General features: G+C 41.2%; 1 protein-coding gene across 3 annotated transcripts in view; it reads right to left on the bottom strand.

The window, feature by feature from the left end:
• Positions 1-13,401, bottom strand: part of slc38a4 (solute carrier family 38 member 4) — a 30,176-nt gene extending 16,775 nt beyond the window's left edge. The window contains exons 1-2 of one of the 3 annotated variants that reach the window (XM_041029773.1): positions 13,249-13,401; positions 147-393 (exon numbers count right to left, since the gene is read on the bottom strand). In XM_041029773.1, coding sequence (XP_040885707.1) covers positions 147-271 — 125 coding nt within the window. In that variant the 5' untranslated portion in view covers positions 272-393; positions 13,249-13,401. Of the gene's footprint in view, positions 1-146; positions 394-3,465; positions 3,907-13,248 lie in introns of those variants that run through there. The other 2 variants (XM_041029771.1, XM_041029772.1) reach the window with 2 other exon arrangements.
• Between the last annotated feature and the right edge of the window lie 299 nt (positions 13,402-13,700).

The following is a 13,700-nucleotide window of genomic DNA, read 5'->3' on the forward strand; positions in this document are numbered from 1 at the left end:
TATACATGGAAAATGGTCTGCCCAGTAAGAATAAATAAATTGACAGGAAAATGGCGAGACAGTTAAGCAACGTGAAATGAAGCCATCATTTAGTGTCAACTCATTTGGAGAAGGAAATAAAAAACCTAGGCATCATGGTTGCTGACCTGCTGATGGTGGCCTTCTCGGAATCAATGGGCTCTGTGTAGCGGTCGTCCAGGCTGTCAGTGCTGTCGTCATCAGCCTCCGTGGAGACTTTCCTTAGTTCCATACGATCCATGACTCCTGGCATTTTGGTGCACGGTGAGATGTGTGGCAGAGAAATTCAGTTTTCAGGATTTCAGAGTTAGGAGCTCGGAAGGTGGTGATACGGTTCTTCCTCGGCCTCTGCTAGACCTCGTTACCTACAGGAATCTAAAAACAAACAGAGGAAAGTGTCAGTGCTTTTGAAGAGACACATTTCAGATTATCAGCAGCAGCAGCTTCTGGGCCAGGTCTCTCACTCAAGTTCACAACAGCAATGCCAGTTTGCAACTGATTACAGGCCTGCAGACACATGCATTGTCTGGCCTTACTGTCATCAACGGAGACTTTTGGCCTTGATGAAGAACACTTTGGAGTGAGATGGCCCCCTCTACCCTGCAAACCACTACATCTCATTTCCTGGAACTCAGAGACTGTTTATGTTACCTTGAGGAGGAAAGCTGGGATATGATGCAACCATGGCACCTCATACAGCTTCACCAACACCAGCAACACTTAAATCCTGTTACCATTATTTCTATCTCCATTTTACACCAGCTTGATTTGTAATAGCAACTATATTTAAGTTTATAGTTACAGTTCGTAAAATACAAAAAAAAAATTACAAAATTTATCTCACTTGGGCATTCTATCTTTAGGAGGCTATTACAAGCTAATGTTGACGTAGATAGAGATTGCTGGCTGGAGTTAAGTCAACAAACCCTGAAACCAGGTCAAAGATGGAACAGGTTCATGAGGCCGCCTGACCACCACCATCAACGGGCCGCCTTGTTTGTGTTTGAGCCAGTTTATTCAGTCTCACCCATGGCCATTAAAGAAGAAAAAAAAAAAGCCAACAGTGCTGCACAGGGATCTGTAGCATTCATCATTAAGTTATGTAAGGAGGAGATCAAGGGCAGTGAATGAAGCCTGCAAGATTATAAATGCTACCAACAGCCAAATTATTTACAGAGCTGTTTGTCACTCACACAAAGAGCTCATTGAATGGGTTGGAAGGAAAGATCCCATGTGCTGCTCCCTGACAAACAACTCACCAGAGCAACAAGTACACAATCACAACAACAATGGAGATGTTATGACCAGGAATGGGTACCTCTGAAATTCTCTTTTCTTTTAAAGTATTTACAGCAGCAATTAGGTGGTGTCAATCCTGTGGAATGAGTCCACAACAAAACTTATGACGTTCTACTGTCAAGTCAAAGTAACAGTTCCACATTTTGGGAAAGCTGCTGGCTGTAGCTCTATGTTCATCACATCTAACTCTTGGGAATAAAGCAAACCAGTTTATTTCCTAAAATGTCAAGCTAAACCTTTAAGGTAGTAATTTTCTGTTATTAATGTTTTTTTTTTTAAAGTAAATGCATGTTATGTAATACTACACTGTTATTATTATTACAGAACATGTAAGCAGAACACTAATGTGGTAGTTGGTCACGGTGGAACTAATAAATAAACAGCTGGATAGGTTAATCTTTAACAATGCATCATTTTGTAAACTGATCATTTCTTCCGTGTGTAAAATCTTTTTCTGCAAAGTAAGTACTTGTCACAGCTGTAAAATAATGTAGGTGAAAAAAAGAAAATCAGCTGGTACACAACACCTCTGAATGCTTGTTAAGCAACAGTCTGTAATGGAGGAAGTTGCTGGGTAGCAGGAGTTTTGCATCACAATATGAGAAGTGTATTTACAGTCCACACTGATAGGCTGCTCTTCTCTCTGTGATCTTGCTCTTCGGAAGTACGCCGCTTTAAAACACAATATCTTGGAGCCAACCGAGATCAAGCGGCTACATTACCGTTAACAACCGCATCACACACACCAGTACACCTAATCTCTCAGTGTCGCTCTCTGCTGTGTGGCGAGAAAGAAAGGCGGGGCAGTTTTCACTTCTCATTGCCAAGAGGATTAATCTGTCTAACCGGGTTAACGTTATATTCCAGAATTTAATGCCACCGTTGTTACAACCATAACAATGCAGAAGCTGGCGGTGTGCCATGCAGCACACAGAGCCAGCTCTGATGTTGTATCTGACTTAGGTAGCTGGGACAGACGGCAGTTCGCACCTCCAATTAACATAATGCGTGTAAAATACATCTCGAGTGACCACTTGTTGCTGGAATTTTCTTACCCTTTATTCATTCAATTTAATCTGCCTAAACAGAAGAACCACATTTGCACTCTGCCACACAGCCGTACAAGAAGTGTCCATTCGCACACTGGATAAAACCCAAAAACACTAAACATTTAGCAAAAACACTAAATGTTCAGAGGGAGAAGATGCCTGTGTTGCATGCAGACACTGTCAGAAGTGCTCAGGGATGAATACCTGAGCATTCGGATCCCATTGTGTCCTCAGGGTGTCCTGGGATGCCTTCACACTTGTGTCAACAACTGTTCATTTTAATGCTAAGGGCGAGCAGGGCCACTCATTAGCAGACACAAACAGCTAAACTTTTATAGCTTTTGCATGATTACACAAATTCTTTCATCTTAACTGTTTCTTCATTTGTCGTACAGTAAAACTTTTTTAGATGATAGGAGGTAGAAAAAAAAATCTTTCACAAAGAAGTCAAATAATCTGTCTCTGATTTTGAAGCAGAAGCTCGAATGCAAATACACGTGGTGAGATGTGAAAACAGGAAAATGCAAGCAAAACCTATCAGTAATCACACTTCCTCCTGCTGTTTCGCCAAATGATCTAAACCTTAAAGAGCAGCATACACAAACTACAGAACTTTGTTCTAAGTCAGTATGTTTATGGTCGAGAGTCCACATACATTCAGTTTGAATTTGGGGGATGAAGAGCCTTGCATTATCGTCTTCTGATTCATTTATTAACACGACATCCTATCATTTCTGTTTGGCGAGATCAAGCTTGCACTGAGGCATTGTAGCAGAAAAACTAAAAAGGCCAACACAAGACATCGATTTGCTCTGACTCTCAAAAAGTTTCAAGAACTTTTTGAAACTGAAATGTAAGATAGTGAATCCTACAGATCACTTTAAAACCTCAGGTCTCCAGCTACTTCGTACACCCTCCTCCCAAAACTCCTTCCAGAAGAAATCAAGAAAAAGCTTCAAAATTCAACAGTTTGCAGAAGAAACTCTCAGACAACTATTACAGCATGTTGCTGTTTTTGTAAATCTGTGTCTGAAGGCTGGTAGCCTTATCCTCATGCATAGTATAAACCAAAACTTTCAGGCAAGGTAGGCATACTCACTTACTGAAAAGTTCCTTTGTTGATGTTCTGAGACTGTTCCTTTTTTTTTTTTTCTTTTTGAAGAAATGTGTTTCACAAAGTAAGACGGATGACAGACAAGTGAATGGGTGAGGAGCTGCAGCTCTTTTGTAACCCAGGTAGAAATGCAGACTTTTAAAAGGGAGGAGGGAGGACCTCTGTCAACCAATGAGGACAGACAAAGTTCAGTCTGCCCCTCCTTTGAGGAGGGTGTTAACCCACCAATACACACATGGAAATACACACATCTCAATAGAAATTAAAGACAAGGCCAAAGCAAGGGCTGTAGCAGAGATACAGTTTGGGGCACCCACAAAAAAATAAAGAAATTAAGTATGAATAGCAGATTCATACGGAATCTTAACCTGATTGTGAAAGAGCACAAAGAAAAAAGAGATGGACAGATAGATGTAACACAGCCACGTTCACCACCATCAGACTGAAGATAACAAAGCGCAACACCGCTGTTAAATACCGACGGCCGCTTCAGGACGTCATCGTGACATGCCACATGACCGTGACTGTCCAGTTTTGTACTGGTGTAAAAGTGCACACACCAAAAACATGTGATGAGGGGCCGAGTTCGGCCAGTTACTGGCTGACAGTGGGCGGACTGGGGAGCTGATCACATATGCAACTGATTCTATCGTCACTGTACCACCTCTTCTGAGCATACAAAGACAAATATGCAGTTGTTTGCATATGCAGCTGCACACACAGACACATAGGTGCCCAGATGCACCATGAGCAATTGTCTGTGGTTTCGGGGTAGGCAGTGCCGCCGACCGACCAATCAGGGAATCAGAAGGCAGCGTAGTCTGGATGTCACTGTGCCCAAGGTCGTGTTTGTGTCAGGGATGAGATTTTATCTCTGTCTACTTTGTAAGGCTGTCCAAATGAAGGTACATACACTCACACATGGCGCGCAGCACCATCTTTTCACTCGAATCCACTCTACACTCTAAAGGTTTTGCAAAGTGAGCAGCTAAGAAACCACAAACTTTGCTGATTAGGGTCTTTGCATTTGCAAAACGCTTCTCAATTATGAATAAAGACGAAGCTGCTCGATTTGAAGTAATGAGCTGAGTTTATCTTCACGGTTTTGGGAAGGTTGGCTGTAGCAGTAAAGACAGTGAACTGAGAATGGGAGACTTTTCTTGCTTATGAATTCAACTTTTCATTTGTAAAAGAAAGAATTTTATATTTCATCTTTTAAAAGTTACATAGACTCACTTTAAGTCGAGGAACAGTCAACATCTAAACTATATCACAACAACTAATCCTAATTGGCTAATGACTGTGCTAATGCAGGCTAATGCAGCTATAATAGAGAGGGAGTCTGTTAAAGTCGGTAGAGCTGGTTTCCAGCTGACTTACAGCCCATCCCCCCCAAAAAATGTAACTCTTCTTTGAGTTTAGTCATACAGACATCAGTATGTTAGGAGGGGGGAACAAAAAGAGAAATGAGACCACAAGATAAAGAAAGCTTTGTAAAACTACAGAGAGCAATGCTGCCAAGCAAGCAGCAGTGAAAGTTGAGTGATATTCCCACAAACAGTGGCTCCTCACCATGATCCACTCTGCAGCTGCAGGGACATTCCTTAAAAGGCACCTTGAGATGTGTGTGTGGTAGCTTCACACACATACTCGGCCAATCACCTATGAGTGGAAAGCTGTCCCCTGAACCAATCCTGCAGCACACCAAACAGGGCCAGGGTTAGCTTGGGGGGTTGGGGGTTGAGGTCACAAACTTCAGGGCGGAGAAGCAGCCAGCTATAGAAGTGACTGAGCTCAACTAAATCTCACACACACTCACACATGAAAACAAACAAACAAAAAAAAAACTCTACCCATTTTACCCATGAATATCAGTGTGCCTGTTGTGAGGAGTGCAACTCACACCGTGACTGTATTTTGTCTTTTGTCGTTGTGTAGGGAGCTTAGCTTATCAGAGTCATGTTGTGTTTGGGCTTGACACTTCAGATTTTAAACAGAAAGGCTGTGATATAAAGTGGGAATGTAAAGTTTGAAAGGACATTTACCAGGCAGAGACAGTCTAAAGAAAGACGCTTTTCGATCTGTCTCTCAGTATAGCATGTGACTTTTGCTTAACGGTGCATGTTGCACATTTATAATAAGGATTTAGAATAACTGATGTGAGAGAGATGTCCATCCCTCAGTATTTTGTTCTTGGCAGACAGCTGGGGTCTCATTTTATAAGAGCAGTTATCTGTAGGGGAAGATTTTGACTGTTGTATGCAGCTGTGTCTGAGGTATCATCCAGGGTAATATGTTCACTTCAGTGAAACACAGACTGGAAACTCCACTTGTTTACTGATAGATGTGTTTGGAACATACTGGTCAACTGGGACCATGAGGTGAGGTTTCCTACTCTTTCGGTTTTCTTCTGACTTTTTCCAGTAAATGTTGACCAAGTTTGCCCCTGCTCCTGTTCATGAACCCACCCTTCTTGTAATAAGTATTTTTAGTAAAAACTTTGTGATCTCACTGTCCACCTACTGCACGAGCTCGCCAAAACATTTTCACTGTTTGGTGAAGTTCACTTAATGCCCAGCTCAATTTTCCAAAGTATGTGTTGCTATGTGGTGAGGAAGTGTCTACTTTTGTGCTTTTTTAGTTACGTTTTGACACAGGGTTGGTAAAATGATTGCTCAAATAAAATATGAGGTAACACTATTTGCTTATTTCACTGTAATTCAATGTGCAGCTGCTGATCTTTTAAGTATCTGGTTTGCCGCAGAGTTTGACTTCTGTGTGCTTTTGATTTAACTTGAGAGCCTGACAGCTCATAAAAATCCTGGGTTTGAAAATGTTCCAAACAACAGAACACAGTGTAAAATTGTTCTCGTCTTTGGCTAGTTAACATTTAACTAGGTTTCCTGACGTGGATGTGTGAATGTGATCATTTCTGCAGAAGGAGAATGACACGCAGTGTTGACATCAGCCAGTAAACAAGAGGCCATGGGGTATGTTTCTGTCACGGATCAAAGGGTTATTAACCTCCCTTTTTGACCAAAACATCTCTAAAACTGTGGACCACAACTTGTACCTCTAATTGTCTGAATGGATGAATCGCTCCCACATGCACACACACACACACACACACACACACACACACACATACTTGCATCCAAACCCACATCAGCCTGTATCTAATAATTTGAAGGCCTCTTAATTAAGCCTACACCTCTCGATGCCATGTGACTGGCTGCAAATACCACACACAGTCTGCTGGTGAATCATTGGCCAGATGGCATTCAACATCAAAAAATAAAATAAAAAAAAAAATCAAATAAAAGATAATTTTCCCTCAGACCAACTAAAGAGGCTACAAAGTGGCAAAAGCTGCAAACATAAAAATAAGATTACGAACAAATGTCATGAACTCTTTGAAATACCTCGGCCTCTTTAAGAATCTCAGAGGTCCAAGGCAACAGATATTTCTGTCCCCTGCATGTAAAATCAATCAGCTCTATGTGCTTGTTTGCAAGTAGGTGACTGCTATAGTGATGTAACATATATCATGTGACACTTAATCATTATTATAGAACGCTTGTTTTTCCTCCATGAAAGAGAAACTTTACATTAAAAATATCCCACGTCTGAAATATTTTCAAACTTTATTTAAACTAGGAATGACACTGAAGAACAAACTTATGTTCAACTGATGTTCACAAATTAGTGTTTTTTGGAGGTTACTGGAAAGTTATCTTGGCCTGCTTGTTTCACGCTGACTCAAGTTCCAAACAGGAGCTGTAAACTGCAACCACAGTCCTTTGCTAATGAAGCAGATTGGAATTATAAATGTAGTCGTTACATGGAAATGAGAGCAGTCAGCCAGCTTCTCTGACCACTGGACTCAATTATTAAAGTTAAAATTATTAAACTATGATTGAGAAACGACCACAAATAACCTGCCGCATTTCCCTGAATCAGATTAGCACCACCAGTAACAGCAGGCTGTTTCTGGTTTTATTTGAGGGGTAAAAACTCTCCTGAGAGGGAGAGATGGATCTACAAGTAATGGAATCGGTTATTTAAACTTCTGGACTTTCTCTTTGAAGGCTGAGTTAACGTAAGTTTCTACTTACACACTCGTGTGGTTCTCAGCGTCTGCATTATGCAGATTTCCCATGTCCACACAGGCAGTGCAAATGGTATGCAACCACAAATGTGTGATGTATTCACACATTTGTGGTTGCATACCATTTGCACGGTCTATGCAAATTGTACAGTGTTGCTTAAATAGCCGGTGTAGTTTTAATAGTGCTCAGTTCTGGTTTGTATCTGGCCCTTTAGAATTCTTCTTTGCATTCGGACTGCGTGAGTTCATGGAATAGTTTGGGAAGATCAGGGAAACAGAGAGTCTGACTCTGTCCAAAGTCAACAAAGTTTACCATTTTCCTCACTTTCTGGAGTCTTGCTATTACTGTGAGGAAGCCAGGTAACCTGCACAGACTCCAGAAAACAAACAAGGAACAACGTGTTCATGAGTGTCTGAGCGTCAGAGGTGCTGGTGGGTGGATTTCTTGGTTTTAAAAATATATTTAGTTTATAAAAAACTGTTTTATAAAATAAAAACAGTTGAGCTGCAATGATACAATCGCATCAAACAAGAGTTGAGAGCAACAGGCATGTGTGTTGAACTGAGAGCACACCTTCCTCCAGTTGATCCGCTCTGTCAGAGCTTCCACTTGGGAGGAATTTATTATTCTGTAGGAGGCACGTTGAGACAACTCCCTCCCCCACCTTCTGCAGCTTTTCCTCACTGTCACACTGCAGTCATACATTTTATATGTTGGAGGCATACAGGCTGCAGTTCACAGAAATCGAGAGGCTATTTTGAACTTGAAGTTAAAGTAGAAAAACAAAAACACGTCTTGTAGATTTCTCATTTAAAAACAAGATTATATTCCATACAGAGTTCAAACTAAGAAAACAAAATTGATACAGTTTCAATATTAATACCACGGTAATAAATGCCAGCGCCTGACCACTGTAATGTCTAAAACTGACTAATATTCAGCTACATATTCACCATCTAAACACTTGACTCCAAAACCTGTACACGTGGAGTGTGTGAAAGTGTTTCAGGCAGTGTTTCCTGATTTATCACCTGACAGGTACTGTAGGTGTGTCTCAGACCAACACTTACTTGATAGTGTGCTCGTTTTCAGCACTTTTGTTCAGTCCTTTTTATGCTGTTGAACTGCATTCACAGTTTCACAGTTTGCAGCGTGTGTGGTATTTTCCGACTGTAAAATAAATCTGTGACTGAGTTTTGTATAAGAGACACCTGTGTCATGGCCCCCTACAGCCATGGTAGCAGCTCTCTGAGGTACACCTGGGACTCTATTACAAGGGTAACAGCAGTGCAGGCTGAAATAAAAACAAAAAGACAGAACTATAATCTAACAGCTTACAACACTTATCTTTGTTTATCACTGACTGAACCTGAAAAGTCTTCGTAAAACTCTGATAAAGCAGAAAATCACAAGCAGTGGCAGAAGTGTTTGGATTAGTTTGAAATTCCCTGATAATTCAAAAGGTAAATGGAAACTTCTATGATCTAAACCAAACCACACTGAAGTCAAAGCCAAAGACAAAAAAACATATTGACAAAAACTCTTACTTCAGTGCTGTCATGTGACATTAAAGCCCAGTTGGCCTTTAGTAAACATCATATTGGCCTTTTGTACATAATCCTGGTGTGTTCTAACCTTGTTTGTGAACCATCTTTGGGGACGCTCTCTCTGTTTATCTTATCAGTTAGTATTGATCTGCCTGCTCATGTTTGCAGATGATGACGGCGGCATCTTGCTTTGCATCAATATGCAATTCTTCAAGGTTTTGACCTTGACTTCAGCTGGAGGAGGAGGAGGAGGACACTGAAAGTCTAATGGCCCTAACAGGAATTTTTCTGCTATTTCAAAGGCACTGATTTAGTCTCTGCTTGACTGAACTGGAGCTAAAAGAGAAAGTTAATCTGGGCTAAAATTAGGGTCAAAAGGAGTTAAAAAAAAAAAAAAAAAAAGTTTTTTTCTATCTGTACACAGATGTTCACAAAAGCACTTCTTTTTTCACAGTGTCTTCAAAACTAATGCCACTTGTTCACAGATTTCATTCAGCCTCTATTTTTTTTTAACAAATTCATTTTCTACACATGTACAAGTACAAGTGACACTAGCTCAAAATCTTTTTGACCCTAATTGGAGTCAAGAAGTTCAGTCTCTGCTGTTCTTCACCACGTGTCCACAACAAAAACACCCTCTAAGTGTAATCTGAGAACACACAGCCTGCACTTTTGTCCAGATGTCTGAGCTTGTTAAGTCACCTGTACAAAGATGTCAATGGCCGTCACACGTGTGGGGGCGGATTGCTCATTGAGCAGGACGCCACATTTACAGAATAATCTGCTAATTTCCCTGGTTTGTACCATGTTGTTGAACTCTAGCCAACGTAAACAGACCACGATAAACACTTTGCACAGAACATTTGTCATGACTAGCCCCTAAGGGGGCTGTTCTTTGAACTCTTTAGTTTTGTTTGGATCTCTTTTGTGGACATTTGGACCTTTTCAGATTCTTGTTTAGTTTGTTAAGTTTTGTTCACTGTTCCTGTTTTATTCTGAAATCATGGCCCTTGTGTATCTTGTCTTGTTCTACTTCCTGTCTTTGTCTTGTTTCCCTCCTTTTGTGATTGTCTGCCCCGCCCTAATTGGTTTCACCTGTTGCCCATTGCCTGGTGTATTTAAGTCTCGTTATGTCCGTGTTCTTGTTGGTTCGTCTGTGTTCCATGCCCGAGTCTGTTTCCTTGCCTGAGTGTGTGTCTTCCCCATGATCGTTCCCGTACCTGTGCCTTGCATTTTTTCCCACCTCATGGACTTACTTTGGTTTCCTCTGTTTGCCAGTTAGAACGTTTTGTATTTTCGTTTGGTTTGGTTTCTGAGTATTTTTTCTCCTGCGTGAATGATTTTTGGTTGTTTGAGTTTTGTTCCCTGGTTCATCAAAAGACTTTAAGTTACACTTTTTCAGTCTCTTCCGTGTGTCCATTTGTAGGAGTCTTCACTGAGTATAAAAGTAATTTCCTTCTGCATCAGTGACCATGAAACCCGCTGTGCTCTGATTATTCAGAGGCCCACTGCGGGACATTTGGACACTGATTAGTTTTTGAGAACTGATGCTAAATATGAAGATACCACCAGGAGCTGCTTAGCTTGGCTTAGTTCTAAGATTGGAAAAAGAGGGAAACAGCTTTTTACCCTTATCCAGAGAATTCCACCTACCAGCACCACTAAAGCTCACTAATTAATCCATTATATCTAATTTGTTTAATCTCTTGAAAAAACAGAATGTAAAAGCAACAGACATGAGTGGTTTTGAGTCTCAAATGTCTGAGCTTTAGGGGCTCTAAGTGTGCTCCAGCAGCAAACATCCCTCCATGTTTAGAGGATCTTCAGCAAGACGCTGAACCCCTGTAGCTGACCTCTGACCTCTGACCACCATGTGACAGCTGAGTAAAAAAGGGACTTTTTCTCCATAAAGTTTGTCATGAAAGAGCTACAAAGCAAGCAAACGTGCATGTGGTTGCTACTCTGCAAACTTTACAACAAAGCGTCCTCACTGCACATTCCAAATTTTCTCAACTCTGTAATTCTGTATCGTTTGACACCTTCTCAGATTTCCACTGAATGTGTTTACAGTGTTCTGGAAAACTGCCAAACCCCTTTGTGACCCTGCCTCACTGTGTCTTTGTGTCAGTGATATCCACTCCTTTGAAACTGACTCTGCATCTGGCTCGCAGCTCATTTGCTCATACGCGTTCCAAGTTACATCAGCCAGAGCCGGCAGCGCTTCAACCCCCAGTCGCCCAGCGGGGTCTGACCTACATGTGTCATTCAGGCCTAACAGCCAATGAGGAGCGAGGATCCACGAACAAGCTTCACCCTGCTGACAGGTGTTCAAACCTGTGCTCATACTTCCCTCTCACCTGCAGTCTTATAAAGTTACAGAGGAGTTAGTGTGGTGTGTTCACACACGCAGAAATTAAAGAGAAACATTTTACACACAGAGAACACTGTACTCATCATGAACAGGTCCACTTAGCCTGTGAAGACAGTTGGACACGGCCTCTGGGGCTGTGGAGGGAACTTGGGCAGCTGCAGCCAAACAATGTGACTTAAAGCTTTAAACCTGTGATCTTTCTTATTTCCCCTTTTTTTTAAAAATTATTCCAATTTAAGTGCACTTCTTGAGAGAAAACTCTCCAGCGTGAGTGCATACATGCAGCTTATACTAAGGCACAATGAATGTGCCTCTCCATGCTTTAACATCACCACAGTCACCACAAAACACACCCACTTGGGTATTATTACAACGGTAGATACTTAAAAAGCCATTTAACAAAGGCGTAGGTGGAGCTTCATTAAGAGAAGACATTACTAGATCAGTTATTACTCTTATGCAAGTAAGATGGCTAGAGAACATACCAGGAAAGTGTACATGCACAATCACTGTGTGGCAACCAGGTATCTAAAACTGGCTTAAGAAAAATAAGAAGACGAGGTGACTGAGCACATGTCTGAAAAGCATCCAAGAAAAGGCGCATAAAGGAAAATTCCACTCAAGACCTGGATGCTACCATTGTAAGATCCATCAGGTTTTCTTTCTAAGAATGATTACTAATGCGCTCACAGAGTCAAAGAGAGGAAGGCCTGAGTTAACCAGCGCTGAATGAGATAAATATCTGGGATGAGGAAAAACCAGTTTTGAGTTTTCGGAATTGCTCAGGAGTAACTGAGCCCTCCAAGCCTTAGGAGAGCAAATCAGGTTAAAACCATTTTAGCAGTTTTGTACAATATTTTCCACCAGAGCATGACAACAGTTTGAGACTGTGATTGCAGTCATAACATATTTATTAGTCCTCAGTGAGCCCTGCAGGCCACAGGCAGCGTGCTGTTGTCTGCTGTTACATAAACTCATCATCCATCTTTTCTTAGCTTTATTCCTATTTCTCCACTATTCATCTTTTCCAAAACAATGATTCTGATTTAATTCTATGATTTGCGAGCTGCATACACACGGGCAGCTGACACAATGAAGGCTAGAGGATGAAAACTGGAAACAATGACAGTCGCCTTTGTGTTTTCTGGAAGTAAACGCGGAACAAGGCTTACATATGCACATATGCAAAAACACAAACAGCTCTGTGCAAAGTGTACTAACAGTCCCTATGATCAACCGGTGACTCCAGTGCATTTATTTATTCCAGGGTGAAATTCAGACTCTAAGTGACCATCGCGCACCAGAGCAGAAGCTTTATTCTCCTGTAGAAATAACGTTCGCGCTTCTGGTGACTTAAGACAACACCCTGCAGGAAGCACTCCACGGACAGCTACTGTTGCTCTTTCACTTAAATGTATGCTTCATGTACACACTTATCCACATAAACGGCAAACGAGAAAAAGAAACAAGGCTGTAAAATCCGTTAAACTCGGACGCACCATCCCTCTTTTATTTTCTTAAATCCTCTAATTAGACAGTAGAAACTCAGCGTGGCTTGTGTCCGTCAGGAAACAGATATAAATAAATAATCAGAATCAAACTGCCCGCTTCCATCAAATATGGTGGTGTAAATTAACCAGCGAGTCACATGCAGGAGAGGAAATAAATAAATAATAACAATGACTTAAAAAAAATAAATAAATAAAAGTAAAGAAAGGATATGGAAGTGGTGGGGTCTTACCTAATGTTTCAGCGTGGCGGACAGCTGCAGCAGGCGGAGGAGGAGGCGGACTAGTGGAAACAAGAGTTGGAGACCCTTCCCATTTAACAAGCAAGGAGACTGAGTGGAATTTTCCATCTGCCTGAAGCGTCGTGTTACACCGCCGGGCTCTGCTGGGGGCTCCTTATTCTCCCAATTAGCCCCTCTTCTAGGTCCTCATGCGACAGGATATTCTAACTGAAAAGCAGAGTAAATAGCCTGTTGCCTTAATTTAACTATTTGAGTGGATATTGATCCAATTTATTCATCTCAAATATATTATCGTGAGACAAAAGAATCCGTGTGCATGTTTACACTGGCCAAACTGCGGTTGCGCAATATTTAAGATTATAAGAAATGTTTATTACTATTTTATGATACTATGATACTGAGCTGTTTCCTTATTAGCATAGATCCTAACAGATATATTCAAT

The sequence above is a fragment of the Toxotes jaculatrix genome, chromosome 22, assembly GCF_017976425.1.
Source record: "Toxotes jaculatrix isolate fToxJac2 chromosome 22, fToxJac2.pri, whole genome shotgun sequence".
NCBI lineage: Eukaryota > Metazoa > Chordata > Actinopteri > Toxotidae > Toxotes > Toxotes jaculatrix.